The sequence below is a fragment of the Olea europaea genome, chromosome 17, assembly GCF_002742605.1.
Source record: "Olea europaea var. sylvestris chromosome 17, O_europaea_v1, whole genome shotgun sequence".
Classification (NCBI taxonomy): Eukaryota; Viridiplantae; Streptophyta; class Magnoliopsida; order Lamiales; family Oleaceae; genus Olea; species Olea europaea.
This window is the reverse complement of record NC_036253.1, coordinates 3203992-3219630: the sequence shown is the minus strand read 5'-3', so window position 1 is coordinate 3219630 and position 15639 is coordinate 3203992. Positions and strand designations below refer to the sequence as shown.

Here is a 15639-nt window from a genome sequence, read left to right as displayed (position 1 = left end):
GGGTTTTAAGAACATATTTGGTGTTAAGTGCTCTAATTTATAGGCGTTTCGTTACAGTTCAATCATCTTCAAAAGATGTTTTTTATTTCCAGTATTTACATTATTCTATAGAACAATTTTTTAGCAACAAGGGCACTAAAAAGGTTGCCTAATCCAATATGATAGTTACAATCATGTACATGGAATTTATATTTAAAATCGATTTCAAAAATTATTTTTATCTATTAATAACCAGCGATGTTCGAAAAGGAAAGGCTTATTTCTTCTGGAAATTTATAATTTTATTGCCAATTTCTTCTTCCCATTGCCTCTGTTTTGTCAACATGAGAAAGTTAAATTATCCTTTAGTTTTGATAGAGGTCCACTCGTTTTCTCGAAGGGGCTAATATAATCAAAATAAAGAATGCGATAACTAGAGTTTAAAAGAAGAAATAAGACCAAGTGAACTATCCTACTGAAAATTAAAGCAAATCTGTTTATTGAGTGTACATGTGTTATTAAATTACCAGAACTAAAAAGTAGGAAATTAGTCAATTTAATTTAAGAGATCAAGTAATATTAACTACATTTATTTAAATTAAGAGTTTTCCATATACAATATATTCAGTAGGGTATAATGTTATGTCTAGTTTTCCATGACTGCACGTTCTCCCTTCTACAATGATTATCGGTTGCAAATTTCATCCATCCACTCACAAAAAATGTTATGTCTAGTTTAGAAGGTATAACTATGTGTTCACTAATGAGTTTGAACGTTTTTTGTTTTATGAATGCATCACTAATTATTTCATATGGTAATCGATTGTAGGTCCAGGGTTGTCGTTCTACCATATGAACTCGTTTGATGAAACTGGCAGAGGAGTGTGATGAGGCATGTTTCCCCTGCAATTGGGAGCCATCATATATAACTCTATTAATTCTACTATGATCTTTATCCCTTGTAATTGGAATTCATGTATGTTCAAAATGGTAGTGTCCCTTTGTGTTGATTTAAGTTACAGGGTTGTTGCTACTGATATTGCCAATATGTGGTTGCTTTATTTTATTTTTTTCTTTTATATAAAAGTTTTTTAATGTTCATAGAAACCGCAGTACCAATGATCAATATTTTTGCCCAGTGAATGAAGGGAAACAAAATGGAAGTTCCTAGTTTAAATCAATGACATGTCCTTTTAGCAAATCTGTATTTCAAGCGATACTAGGAATTGTTGTATTGACCTTCTCTGGGCCTCTTATGACTAGCATTCAACATGCATCAGATGCCATTGTTGTCCATTTTAGCAATATAGGCATACTCTAAGCATACACTATGATTCCATTTCAGCAATATATCCAGCAATCTAGGCATACACTATAATTAGACTCTACAATGTCCAGTAGAAATCAAATGTGAAACTGAATAAATGTGTTTTGTTGGAGGCCTTATCAGTAACCCAAACAAGAGGTATTTCTGCTTTCAAAACTGATAATTGCTAAGAACATGTTCGGTGGAGTGTATAATCTATTTTATCAAATATGACATAAATATGTGTGTTACAGATTCATTTAGAAATGGAATAATTTTGTTACAACTGCAAGTGCTCCCATAGGCTAATCAAAAGTGAACCTGGGAGTCTCAAAATCCAATAGCTAATGGAATACAACACATTCAACAGACAAATACTGGAATACAACACATGCAACACATTGAGACGTTTCCCGTTTTGCATTGTGACTTCTACAGGTTATTTTCCCACTCGGACGCTCACATTCACCCATATTTGGAGCTCTTCTTTGTCACTGATCCAAACTCTAGAATCGAACATGCGTAAGATTTCTTCCTCTGGGCCGTTCATCGCATTGTTAAGGAGGGTTGAGCTACGACTAGATTCGCCTCTTTTCTCTTCTTTAACGACCCACGATTCCTTCCAGGCATTGTACCAACGCAGACCAATACAGCCAATTTCAATTACTGCCAATCATGAACTGATAGTAAATCCACCAAATACAATGGATTTCAGTTGTTCCATTTCATAATCTTTTCAAATGGAAAAGAAAAGAACATAATGTGATAAGCAATTCAAATATTTAGATCCATGAAAGAAACAAAATATAAGCAGCAACATTAATTGCCATATTTTTTCTCCCATAGTTCAATTTTTCAGAAGTAATTCATTAATAAATTTAACTGATGTGACCACTAGAGGAACACATATTAGTTATCATCACTAAATTGTGGGGGGGGGGGGGGGGGTCAAATAGTGGTGGGTGGGGGGGGGGGGGGGGGGGTGTTAATTGAAATGGTGGAAAATCAAGAAATTTGGAAACGTCTTTCATACACCACTAAATGAAAATTTACATGAGTCAGGGGATCAGTCATTTGTTTTACATGTATACCAGCAGAGGAAATGCTTCCTGAGTAACACATCATTCAATTGGTAGAGGTCCCAAAACTTCAGAAATTTCTTCTTCAGTTTTTAGATTTTCCTTTTTTCTATAACAATCAACAAGCTCTTTAGCATCTGTCTCGAGACCCGTCCAGATGCAACTGGCGTGCGGTGGCGTGCAACTTCCATGCGGTGTCCGAATGTTTGACGACGACCAAATGCTGTGGGTCGTGCGAGTTTAGCAACAACGAGTGACGCGACCGAATACTGTGGGTGGAAAGCCTGGGATGATTTCAAAATTCCAATTTTTTCAATTGAGGGATACGGGGAACTTTTTAGTGTTGCCCCCTTCTTTTCACGACGACCGGGGACCGTTGGTCGTGCGACGACGATCGGCGAGGTGTGTTGTAACTGACTGTGTGTTGTTTTGGGGAGGTAGGGTTCGATTTGGGAAATTTCTTTCCTTCTGGAGAGAGATGTTCGTGTGCTGTTTTGAATTTTAAAAGGCATACCCCCCCCCCCCACCCACCTTAACTGCCACGTCGGCCTGTTTTTGAGCCTGGCTTTAAGCCTGGCTCAATAGCGTGCTTGATATATATATTCCTGGAATTCGGTTGCCGTCGTTTTAACTTTTGATTATTTCTCAATTGCCTGTATTCAGCCAATAAAATTTCGATTCTTTAGCTAAAAAGACCTCATTTTTTTCTTTTTTAATTATCTGGAAAAAGGGTTTTCCGTATAGAGATGATCTCGATGGGTTTTGATTAACTTGGCCTGTTGAGAATTCCACAATTCACCAATAAATCATCATCCTTCGAATTAGGAAATCGCGTTTTTCTAACTTTTAGGCAAAAGGGTCTGCGAAAAATCTAATCTTCATATACGTGTTTTTGTCTCGTAGACTTCTGAAAATTTCAATGTCAATTTCACCAGTTCCTATGGAGGCTACAATGCCTGAAACGGCGTCTTGTTCTGAAGGTCCACGCCGTTTTGGATATCTTAGAGGGGTCCAATGGCGCATAGATTTGGGAATTTTACCATCTTCTCCTTCTTCATCCATTGATGATCTTCGCCTGGTCGCTGCCAATTCTCGTAGGAGGTATACGTATGGTTAAGTTCAATTTACTTCTTAAATTTACTTGTGTGATTAGTTTCTCTATTGAGAGTTCTAATACAATATACTGGTTTAATGTCTGCATATGCACTCGTATTTATAGAATTATTTTATAATCTGAGGATCAGCTGAGGTAGTTTTCCTGCCTTTTTGGTGTAAGTGAGAGTAGTTATCGGAGTTCATCTAGTGTTTTGGCATTTCAATTGTTTGTAACGCGGAAACACATTAGTTGGAACTTTTCGACATTTGTGTACACGTGCTGAAATCAATAAGTGCATGTTTGGTGCACTGGACAGGAAGTGACTGGAAAATGAACAATATTTTAACTTCTTTTTTTCATAGTACTGTACTACCTAATCCTCTCTACCAAACATGCCATAAAGTTCATATTTATTAAATATCAGACTTCTGCTATTTGAATGTTTTCTGTTGCAGTGTTTAATTGTGGTGGGATAGTTTAGTTTCAATGGAGTTGATCATGTAGTAGCATATCATATCGGTCATTTGTTAGATCATCTCCCTTTACGTTTTTAATGATAATGGGACAGAATCTAGCAAATATAGCATTGGATTCAAAGGGAAAAAAATTTAACAAACGCTTAAATTTTTACCATGTCCTTTGAGCATTTCATTAGTGGTTATTACATATGCTATATTTTTTGCAATTTCACATGGAAGTCTTTTTCTCTTTCTATATTTATTTATGAATTTCTGTAGGTATGCTGCTTTGAGGAGGCAGCTTCTAATTGATCCTCAAGTTCTGAAGAATGGAAGTTGTTCTCCTGATGTTGTCATGGACAATCCACTGTCACAAAATCCAGGTAGGATTTCAACAATATCCGGGCAGTGTTCATCACCTAGACTTCTTTCATTCACTTTTGGCTTCATGAAAATCTCATAAAGCTCTTTCATTTTTTATTGGCATTACTCTTTAAGTTTTCTTGACTGAGACTGTTCGTTTGATTTCTTTGACTGTGTCAGTTTTCCAATCTTATTTAATATCTTACAAGTGATTATTATTAAGTCTAGAAACTCATGTGGAAAGTTTAATTCTAAGTTATCCACATTATTGTTCATCGTTATGCAGATAGTATGTGGGGTCGCTTCTTCCGGAATGCTGAACTGGAGAGAATGGTAGACCAGGATTTGACACGTTTATATCCTGAACATGGTAGCTATTTCCAGACACCTGGATGCCAAGGCATGTTAAGACGAATTTTGTTACTTTGGTGCCTTAGGCATCCAGTTTATGGTTACAGACAAGGTAGGTTGAATTGTTTTCTTTCAGTTTCATGTTCACTGTCTGCTGCTTCTGTTTTCATCAATTAACAACTTTGCCCATTTTCATGTCTTTGTATTCCTATTATATTGTTGCCGTGAACTCCATTTAGGCTTAAGGAATTATATATTAAGCAATGCATCAACGTGATGCAAACATATATATCTTTTGTGTTTAGAACGTATTATGTATCGCTTCACAAATTGAATTTCAAAAAGACTGTGACGACCTGGGTCTCCATGTCTAAGCCATTAGAAGATAACGTCTGTCTGCTTTGGGTGGGCTTCTTCTCACTTACCGCTCACGACTTTCTATCACGTTTTCCAGAATTCAAACTCAAAATTCTTACTTAATGAGAGACATAAGTTGATTCCTAGTACCAATTGGTTGTGAGTCGAGGCAACTCACAAAGGAACACTCGCCTTGTCATGGGAGGAATGAGGATAGAGAAAGGCATAGGGGTGGGTAGAGGCAGAGAGTTCCCTCGCCACCATGGAGAATGCACGTATTCGAGAGATCAACACGATTATTAGGGGGTCACATGTAGGAGGCGATTCTTGCAATGCACAAAGAAACTATGCTAGAGAGGTCATGGCCAGCTACCTAGGTAACCATTCCTAGAAGGCAATGCCAATAGAGCATATCATGTTTACCCAAGAGGACATGGCAGGTTTGTATTATCCCTACTGTGATGCTTTAGTTGGTATTGGGATTCAACTTAAATCTCTCATTAGGCAGAGGTCTTGAGTTCGAATCTTGGGGGACGTGATAGAATGCCCTAAAGAGGTAAGTGGATAGATATCCACCCAAAGCTTACAGTACGTATATTCTAACGATTTGGGCATAAGAGGCCAAGGTCGTTACAAACAACACGCACGACCTGAGCCTCTATTCACAAGTCGTTAGAACATACGTACTGTCCGCTTTAAGTGGACGTCTGTCCATTTATCCTCTCACGGCTTTTTATCGCATTTCCCAGGATTCGAACTCAAAACTTCTACCTAATAAGAGACTTAAATTGAATCTTGGTACCAATTGTAACGACTCAGGCCTCTATGTCCAAGCCTTTGAAACATACGTACAGTCTGCTTTGGATGCGTGTTTGCTCTCTTACCTTCTCACGGTTTTATATTCCATCTTCCAAGATTTGAACTCAAGACATCTGCATACTGAGATACTTAAGTTAAATCCTGGTACCAGTACAAGAACTTTTAATTTATTTTTTCTAATGGTCATCACAACCAAGTTCATTGCATCATTCCATAAATTCTTTCGTCTGTTAATGATCAATGCTTAACAGCACACATGCAGGATACCCTTGTCAAAAGTTTCAAAAATGATAAGTTTTCTCAATTTTCTGGACTTACAGAATTTTTATATGCTGTCATTCATAGGGATGCACGAACTCTTGGCACCTCTGCTCTATGTTCTTCATATTGATTTGGAGCTTCTTTCTGAAGTGAGAAAAGTTTATGAGGACCACTTCACGGACATAATTGATGGCTTCTCATTTCATGAAAATGATTGGACGCATAAGTTTGATTTTAAGAAATTACCCGAGTACATGGAAGATTGTAATGGATCCGAAAGTCCTGTGAAAATTAACAGTCTTGGTGAACTTGAACCGAAGATACAAACCATTGTTTTGCTAAGTGATGCCTATGGGACTGAAGGCGAACTTGGTGTTGTCTTATCCGAGAAATTTTTGGAACATGACGCGCATTGTATGTTTGATGCTTTAATGAATGGGACTGGTGGTGCTGTTGCCATGGCAGAATTTTTCTCTCCATCTCCTTTTGGGGGTTCTCATACTATGTTCCCCCCTATAATTGAATCTTCTGCCGCACTATATCATCTTCTTTCCATAATTGATTCATCTCTTCATAGTCACCTTGTTGAACTTGGAGTTGAGCCCCAGTATTTCGCTCTTCGCTGGCTACGGGTTCTATTCGGGCGTGAATTTGCACTTGAAGACCTCCTGGTAATCTGGGATGAAATTTTTGCATATGAAAATACGAAATTCAATAAACCTGGTACTAATGATGCTGAGTCCAACGTTGGAGTCCTCAATTCGCCCAGGGGAGCACTCATTGCCGCTTTTGCAGTTTCAATGATACTTCAATTGAGATCTTCGCTGCTTGCCACCGAGAATGCTACTTCCTGTCTTCAAAGGCTGTTGAATTTTCCAGTCGATGTAGATCTTCTCAAACTGCTGGCTAAGGCGAAATCATTGCAGGCTCTAGCGGTAGAAGCGATCAACTCAACGCCACTCCTGATTCTTCCCCGGTTGCATGGAAGACGTAACGCAGGATTTACTAAGGCTCATATTCCTTCTTTAGATTTAACTTCTCCAAGAACTACACTGAATATGGCACATGAGAGCTACTGGGAAGAGAGGTGGAGAGTTCTTCACATGGAAGAAGAAAGAAAGCAAGGCTCTTCTGCCTCTGCAGAAAAACAAGTTCCTAACCGCAAAAAAGGTTGGTCAGAGAGGGTAAGATTACGCCTGTCTAGAACCAAATGCGATCCATTCCGATCTAAGGCCACTTTCAGAAAGAAGAATGAGACAGATGAAGGTAGGAAAAATATTGGGGGTGATGTAGATTTTGGCCACAAGATTCCAGCTGAGGTCGAAGAACAAGATGTTAAGGATACTAACTTCAGTACATCTGAGACAAGATGCTCGAGTGGATGTCCAGGGAATGAAGAGAACTCATCCAACATCTCAGATTTATCAACCCCGGTTAGAGGGACTAATGATTATGTGAACATGTCGGGAAGAAGTAGTGTTGCATCAAACTTTTCTGCTGAGGAAAATGATACCGATTCTGTTAATTTTGAGCCATTGCAGGCTAATCCAGAATCTTCACCTCTTCCGGTCTCAGAGTTGGACGAAGATGACGACACTTTAAACTCTACGCAGAACTACCATTCTGTCATAAAACAAGCTGCAGGCATTAAGGAGCGAAAACTTCTCTCTGATAAGTTTCAATTGTTTTGGAAGTTTGGGCGCAACATTAATGAGGGAACATCTGATAGAGCTGCTGTATCTGAAGATGCAAAAGCTTGTGACAGTGGAAGTGATCGTAACAATGTAGCTGGCTCTTCTATGGTTAATGGATGTAATAGCACTTCTGGGATAAGCAAGGCGGAGATTATTGACCAGAATTTGATATTTAGCTTGAGTGATCTTGGGCAATCCATGCTTGAGAACATCCAGGTACTTGTAAGGTTTAAAACTTCTACATCAACTAACTTTTTGTTTCCATATATGTGTGCATTACTTAATTTCTTCTACCTTTAAATAAAAAAGGTTTTCTTACTGTCTAAATAAGTGTTTATTTCCAACTTCATCCAATAAAAACTTACCTTTTAATCTTAAATAAAAATGCGTCAGGCGATGATGTCCCAACTTCCACTCGAACATGCCATGGGATCCTAATAAAGATGATTCTTTGAAAATCAATGTGCAAAAGCTTGATAAAAACAAGTTGTTGGAAATTTTGTCATAAAAGCACTATAAATTGGTGAAGTATACTAGAAGTTATATAGAAGAGGTATAATAGGATTCTCTGGGTTATTATGCATAACCTAAGCTTTCGCAGATAAAGTTGTCTGATGTGTCTCATCAAACTAAGATAACCTATTTGGCTTCATGATAGCAAGGTTTTGTTTTCTTTATAAATTTGTCGATAGAATATTCAAAGTGGTCTGATGATAAAAGGTCACAATTCTTCAGAAAAAATATACTAGAAGTTATATAGAAGAGGTATAATAGGATTCTCTGGGTTATTATGCATAACCTAAGCTTTCGCAGATAAAGTTGTCTTATGTGTCTCATCAAACTAAGATAACCTATTTGGCTTCATGATAGCAAGGTTTTGTTTTCTTTATAAATTTGTCGATAGAATATTCAAAGTGGTCTGATGATAAAAGGTCACAATTCTTCAGAAAAAAGTTGTACAGTGACTAGGTCTAGATTCTGTAAATTGTCCTTTCTGTTCTTTGTTGGAATAGAACCTTAAATTTAAGTATATTATTGTTGTTATTTCCCCATCGTCGATATGTTCCATCTAAAAAATCTTTGATGCTGTATCCAATCACCAATCTGGAATGTTATAGTCGTTATTTGTTGCTAGCCTTACAACTAAACTAAAGGATCAAACTCAATCCTTCATTTCCCGTAGTATGGATCTTGAACGTCCTTGATATATTTCTTTCCAAGTTTGGCACAATCAATTCATTTTTCCCTGTAGGTTGATGCTGCCTATTGAGCATATCTTGAGCATTAGCTATCATTTGCATTGCAGGTTATAGAGTCAGTTTTCCAACAGGATCCGGATCAAATGGGATCGCTGGAGAACTGTAAAAATGCAATTGTTGGCGAAGGACATATTACAGCCATGGCAGCCCTTGAAGAGCTTCGAAAAATTAGCAATCTTTTGTCTGAGATGTGAAATCGACGTTTTAATATCAGATGTGTGCATATATTGTTATTATTTCTTTCCTTGAATGGCAGGAAAAATGGTTCTGCAGTTTTGTGTGTATATACATTTTTCTTCCTTAAAATTTGATTTGTATCATAGACAGACTTGTATATACAGATTGTGATGAATGGTTTGCTCTTATTAATAAGAAAGCAATTATCAGATCATGTCTGCTGAATTTGCTTCAAAAAAGTTTGAAATAAATAAGGAAATGCATTTGCAATCGAACATGTTCACAGAGAATCCTAAAAACAGAAATTCCCCATTATCGAATGGCATCTCTGTAGCAACATATTACTAACACGAGCCTCAAAACCCAAATTGCATAAAGACCAGAACCATGTTAATTGATTCATAGCAACAGAGGGAATGGTAGAATCATAACCATGAGAACTTCTACGAACTTCTATAACTACGCCTCTTTCTCTAATCCCAGGTTGATCCCACGGATCATCAAGTCTAATATCTATTAACAGTCTAATCTATGTTGTGAAAGCCTGGGAGAAGTGAAGTGATGAACCCAAAGACGATCATTTGGATCTCCTTCACGATTCCCCACCAGCGGCGATTCCCAACATTACCTTCAGCAGGTTCCACTTCATGCTCATTCTCAAATGCCCTATTCCCATCATTAGCTTGCGGATTCTCATTCTGACCTTCAGGTTGCCCTCCTAACATGTCAAAGATCAACACCGTTAAAAAACTTATACCGTTTGAATCACAGAGATTTTGAAAGATACCGAAATGAAGTTATGGAAATATTTAGAGAAAAATAGAGCAGGAGAGAGAGGTGAAAACAGGCACATGTTTTGCAAGTGTGTCGTCTATGAAAGTGTTTTTAGCCATTTATTGTCTACTTCCAGCGAAAATAGTCTCCTACTGATTGGAAATATTCCAGAACTAAATGAAGATAGAGAATAACCAGCTAGCGGAAGATGAAAGTTCCATTCCAATTCAATCTTCCATTTCTATTAGGTAAGGGTGATGGACAAGGCAAAAAGAAGTGTTGAATTAGAAATATCACACACAAAAAGAACACTCCCATGATTCAATTGCGTAATACAAATGACATGCAAGAAACACAAGAAACTAGTGCAAACAACCTACAGGTTAAAACGGTGAAGTTAATCCCAGCTTATGAGTTATGAGGAAACTGTTGGCTGTGATTGCTTACTAAATCCTAATTTAATATGGAAAAAAATTTCCATCTAAATTTTTTGAAAAGTGCATTCATTTAGGCCTCCATTCGGGCAGCTTAATTTAAAAATAGATAGAATGAATGGTGGATAAGTGGATAGTACTTGTAGATCCATTGACATGTGTGGTTGAAAATGAAGTTTGACAATTTATAAACAATTTATAGATTTATCCAAACGGCTCTAAATATCTGAGATTTGGTACCCCATAAAATATGATGGATAAAAACTGCTAATGTTGGTCCAATGAGAATTGAACAATCAAACAAACCAACAAAAGTAGAGGGGTTCCACATGTATTTCTTTGTAACTTGTATGATTCTTATGCATTATCGAGGTCATTAACAATCAAGCGAAGTTTCTTCAAGTTATTATATCAGCGACGGATGTACCTGCGGCAGCAGCATTTTCATTTGCTTCCCTTTCAGCAGCAGGAACATTCTCTGCCCTGACAGCTCGCCTGCGTGGTTCGGGGGGTGCAGCTGCCCTCTGCATTCCTTGTGAAAGCCAACGTACAAACGGTGCAAGAACTCCAGTTTGATAACTGCATTACCCAACAACAAAAAACTTAATCCGTGTGATTAAAAATAAAAATAATAAAAATTAAAAATAAAAAAAATCGATAAAGAGGAACGGGGCATCCTCAAAGAACTTATACTGGGCGCTTGGCGGGAGTAGGGGAGAATGGGATAACAGAAGATAAGAAATTATGATTTAGTTCTTACAAATAAACAAGTGAAGCAAAAAACACAAGGAGAGTAAGCCTTTGTCTGGATCCATCTTGGCTAAACAAGAAAATCACTGCAGCCAGCTTTAAGATAAGCGGTATATCAAGATGAAATACAATTTGAAATCTTCGCACGATAACTTGTCTCTGGGGTCCAGGCTGCTGTTGTGGCTGGTTCTGTGGTTGCTCACCTACTTGTCCTTGCACATCTCCCGCTGCTCCAGTCTCTGGAGAACTGCGTTCACTGATTATAACGTGCACCCGGAGTCTAAATTAGATGTTGGGAAAAAAAAAAGAAAAAAAAAAAAAAACTGAAGCTCTTTTTACACTTAGTCTTCAGTTTAGTTAAGCAGAGGAAAGCTAACGAATGCAGCCGGCAATCAACATGAAACAATATGATATCTTCTGACATGCTTTAATTAGATCACGGGAAATGTGTGAATTAAGTCCATGAGACTTAAGGTCACTGCACACACCACATGAAAATATGACTTAATGGACAAAAAAAGAAGTATTGCCAATCTCAAGCGTGCTTTATGATCAATGCTTATTCGGTTACAATGAAAATCATACACTTTATCTCATATATATAATCTATGAATGTTATACACAAGATAAGGAGAACAGTAAAATTTGCAACTGTTAACCTTCGTTACAAAAGTGGGATAATAAGTACTGGCGAGGATTCTTTGTCCTCCTAATGCTCCCAAATGAATTATAGAAGATAATTTCATATCTATCTATAATAACAGATAAAATGGTTAGCTTCTAAAGTAAAGTCAGTGCAGCAATACTTACACAGGTACATTGTAGGTAAATGGAATAAGAGTATTGGGTGGAAATCCAGCAATAGGCTGCGCGAATGGTAGAACAGGAACAGCATAAAGGCCAGGTCCACGATTCATTTGTTCCTCGTTCTGCTGAGAATATAACTGAGGAACTAGTGCAGGGTACATGAATGGGAACATCTGAACGTCGCCATTAGGTGATTGTAAGCCATGGAATGCTGGTACCTGTAGAAACAAATGCAAGGAATTAGTGCACAACAATTAAAATCGGGTAACTGTTCCATTGACTCACACTACAGGAATTTATATGCATTCATCAACAACATGCCAGTTGCCACAAATGAGTTACTTCTACAAGTATCGCTAATACCACGTATAGAGCCAGAACAGGCGTCACACTTACACGATTGTTACCATCATCAATTCAAAATAAGCCTAAACAGATTTTGAAACCTATCCTTCTATTGTCTACTCAGATCATTTTTCTAAATTTGTAGTTTCCATTATTCAAGCCAAACCAGACTGGCTGGTTTGCTCTGAAAACCAGTAACCCATGAGCCCCATCTATGAAACCAGTTAAGATTGCTTAATTGGATACCCGGCCAAAAACAGTCCAACACTGGGGGTCTTTTAAATAAACCAGATTTTTTTTCTTGACAGCTCCAATATGAATCCAGATTGCTTTGCACAAGATTCAAAAATGGGACCTTGACGTTAATTGATCGGACTTGTTTCGACCAACCACTTTTCCTTCTATGTTATAAAGATATCTAATAAATAACTTATATATTGATTTTGAAATGGTTCATGATACGTTTCGAACATATTTTGTATATTTATAATATTTTGAATTATTTAGTAGCTTTGTCTTGAGGCTGACAGCACGCCTCACCTCAAAGAAGTAAAATGCCTCAATACCTAATTGAGTATTTATAAACATTGCTTATTCATGATGTTTTTATTTACATAGATATTTTTTAGGCTTCCAACCTGTTGAATCAATGTCCCACTAACCCAGCTCCACCTGGTTGGAGGCTGGGCCAAATCTAATAACTATGGTTAAATGGATGATACCAAGTTACCAACTATGAGTGCTTAATCCTTCGAACTAATATAGACATGATTCACGTCCAGAAATTCAAAATTTGAGCCTGTGTAAAATATACTATGGGATAGGAAAACAAATTCTTTACGAGCATTTCCTTTCATGCACAAGAAGGATTCCACAGTAATAGATAGTTTCATCGTGCTATATGGTTTACCAACTAGAATAAACAGCCAAAAATATTCCAAAAAGTCACTTCTGTGATATGATAAAGTTATAGAACACATCCCTCAATACAAGGCAATGAATAACAGGCATTTTCTATTAACAGTTGATCTTTAATATCATCTTTAGAGAAATTAATGAACATACGTTTTTGGCAATTCCCCTTAATAATGCAACTTCACGTAGCAAAGAAACAGAATTTGTACAGAACGCCACGTGCAGTCATTCCGATTCACAGAATTTGAATGTCCTTTTACTGCTAGAATAAGTATCAATAAAGAAGAATGAAAATTTTTTAAAAATGATACAATTCAGAACGTGTCTTTTATTATAAATATATACTTCTTAGGAATTGAAGATAGAATTCTGGGAATTACCCCACACAACACTTGTTCCTCCACTCTATTCTACTGAAGGAAAATGTTCTACAAAACAAAGCAATAATAGAATAATATATTCAATAGTACAAACCTATCGCTCTATGTTCATCAATCATCATAGATCATTATCGAAGTAGATCAATTTTGTCTAATCCCTTATTCATGGAAAGAATTCTAGAAAACCTTCAAAATTCTATCAGTTCAAAAATCCAACAGAACCCTATTTTCTTAAATTCGGCAACAATAAATCCATATGAACAAAAGAATCCATCATAAAATACCCAGAACACCTAAATGCATTTTTAGTACGTAATTAATGTGGAAGACCGACCAATCTAAAAAAACTTCGCACATCCACAAAAATATACTATAATTTGAAGACAAAACTAACCCAGAAAAAAATAAAAATTGTTAAACTATTAAAATTAAAGCATAAACAATCACGACTTTTAAGTAAATATTTACTCCGATCCAACAAGAAAATGAAATGAAAAAAAAAAAAACAAACACACACACATTTAAACACAATAGAATACATCCATTTGATGCACTCTATTTTATAACTGTAAAAATGCAAAAAAGAACTGGAAATTAAATAGTAATTCAATTCTTCTCCCAAAAAAATAGCGAAAAAGTAAAGGAAACGGGGGCACCGACCTGGGTTTGATTATTTTGATACTCTACTTCTTCAGAGGATTTATTATGATCAGAAGTAGAGCTGGAGGCCTGGGTTTCAGGCAATTCCGCCATTGAAGATTGTTGGTCTTCGGCTCCGGAGATGCAATGGGTTTGGGGTTGTTTGACAAAGCTTTGGCGGTATAAAAATTTATAGAATGTGTGGTTAAAAATTGTTAGAAACTAAATTTATGTATGGTATGAAATGTTAGTTAAAATTAATTGTCAATTTTTAGGAATTTTTAAAATTAATTGTAAATGAAAAACTTATTTTGCTTGACTCCATTATTTCTTATTAAATTATAATTTATTTTTTTACCTCTTCCTATCAATCACATCCTTTAATAAAAGAATCAAGTTAATAAAATAATATTATATGTAAATTAAATTTTTTTTTTTAATCACATATTCTCTAAAAAAATTACTATTCATCTCATTATATAGAATTATGCTTTATTTAATATGTACATGCGTGTGTATTAATAAAATTCTTTGTTTTTCATTTATTTTCTCTTGAGATCTTTATACGCGTCAATATTACGTGTCACGGATATAAAATTTATAGGAAACTTGTTTTTTTTCATTTGAGGATTTTCATTCTCTTATGTTCTTTTTTCTAGGATAAAATAGTACCTGGACTCCTCTCATGTAATAGCCGTGCTAGATTAGAAATTGTGATTCAAGAATGGTGAACCAAATTGGATGTTTTTGCGTTGAATAACAAACTAATGACAATGTGATCGAGCAAAAGAAGTTTATATCGATCGAAGTTGAAGATAACTTTCTATGTACCATCATTTTAATTTTGCTCTAAATGCTTCTATTATGTCTGCTATTATGACGTTCTTACACGAGATAAATTGTAGTTCTAGCATCTTCGTCTATAGATATACGAACAATGTGATCCACAATGTTGCTTCCTATCTACTATTTATCTAGTTGAAAATTATTGGTGTGACAGTATTTCAATTTTTGTCTCGTCAATTGTTCGCGGCCATTTAAACTAATTATTATTTTGTTTGATTTTCTCAAAAAAAAAAAAAAAAAAAAAAAAAAATGGGGGGGGGGAAAAAAAAAAAAAAAAAAAAGAATGGAGGAAGGGGTGGGGGGTGATATTTAAAAAACATAAATGAATTTCAAGCTTGATACAATAAGGTTAGAAAAAGAATTGTTAGTCGCTTTAAATAAATGGAAACATCGTCCACTTGCAATGCTAAATTTACCCATGGTACATTTTATAGGAACATATTTACATAGAAAATTTTGTGTTGAACGAGTAGTGAACCACGTTGGATGTTCCTGTGTTGAATAATGAACAAATAACAGTGACAACCCTGCAAAAATTCCAACTCATATT

At 36.2% G+C, this 15639-nt stretch overlaps 2 protein-coding genes across 4 annotated transcripts; one reads left to right on the top strand and one right to left on the bottom strand.

Annotated features, from left to right (window-relative positions):
- The first annotated feature begins 2341 nt into the window (after window positions 1-2341).
- Window positions 2342-9413, top strand: LOC111366064 (TBC1 domain family member 5 homolog A-like). 2 transcript variants are annotated; one of them, XM_022986710.1, is made up of 6 exons: window positions 2342-2801; window positions 3300-3465; window positions 4198-4301; window positions 4568-4744; window positions 6154-7979; window positions 9070-9413. In XM_022986710.1, the coding sequence occupies exons 1-6, from the start codon at window positions 2654-2656 to the stop codon at window positions 9214-9216; spliced, it is 2568 nt and encodes an 855-aa protein (XP_022842478.1). In that variant the 5' UTR covers window positions 2342-2653; the 3' UTR covers window positions 9217-9413. The 2 variants fall into 2 exon arrangements, with proteins under 2 accessions (XP_022842478.1, XP_022842480.1); XM_022986712.1 differs by having other exon boundaries at window positions 2643-2766.
- Window positions 9414-9446: 33 nt separating this feature from the next.
- On the bottom strand, window positions 9447-14434 carry LOC111366065. 2 transcript variants are annotated; one of them, XM_022986714.1, is made up of 5 exons: window positions 14265-14434; window positions 11968-12182; window positions 11168-11404; window positions 10835-10986; window positions 9447-9917 (listed from the first exon to the last, which is right to left on the bottom strand). In XM_022986714.1, the coding sequence occupies exons 1-5, from the start codon at window positions 14355-14357 to the stop codon at window positions 9724-9726; spliced, it is 891 nt and encodes a 296-aa protein (XP_022842482.1). In that variant the 5' UTR covers window positions 14358-14434; the 3' UTR covers window positions 9447-9723. The 2 variants fall into 2 exon arrangements, with proteins under 2 accessions (XP_022842482.1, XP_022842481.1); XM_022986713.1 differs by having other exon boundaries at window positions 11168-11413; window positions 14265-14433.
- Between the last annotated feature and the right edge of the window lie 1205 nt (window positions 14435-15639).

Coding starts and splice junctions, on each gene's coding strand:
- LOC111366064 (XM_022986710.1), top strand. CDS start 2,654: ATGATTTCAAAATTCCAATTTTTTCAATTGAGGGATACGGGGAACTTT. Junction 2,802..3,299: donor CTGTGTGTTGTTTTGGGGAG/GTAGGGTTCGAT, acceptor CAATTTCACCAG/TTCCTATGGAGGCTACAATG. Junction 7,980..9,069: donor CCATGCTTGAGAACATCCAG/GTACTTGTAAGG, acceptor TTTGCATTGCAG/GTTATAGAGTCAGTTTTCCA.
- LOC111366065 (XM_022986713.1), bottom strand. CDS start 14,357: ATGGCGGAATTGCCTGAAACCCAGGCCTCCAGCTCTACTTCTGATCAT. Junction 12,183..14,264: donor ATCAAAATAATCAAACCCAG/GTCGGTGCCCCC, acceptor TTGTTTCTACAG/GTACCAGCATTCCATGGCTT. Junction 11,414..11,967: donor TTTACCTACAATGTACCTGT/GTAAGTATTGCT, acceptor CGTTATAATCAG/TGAACGCAGTTCTCCAGAGA.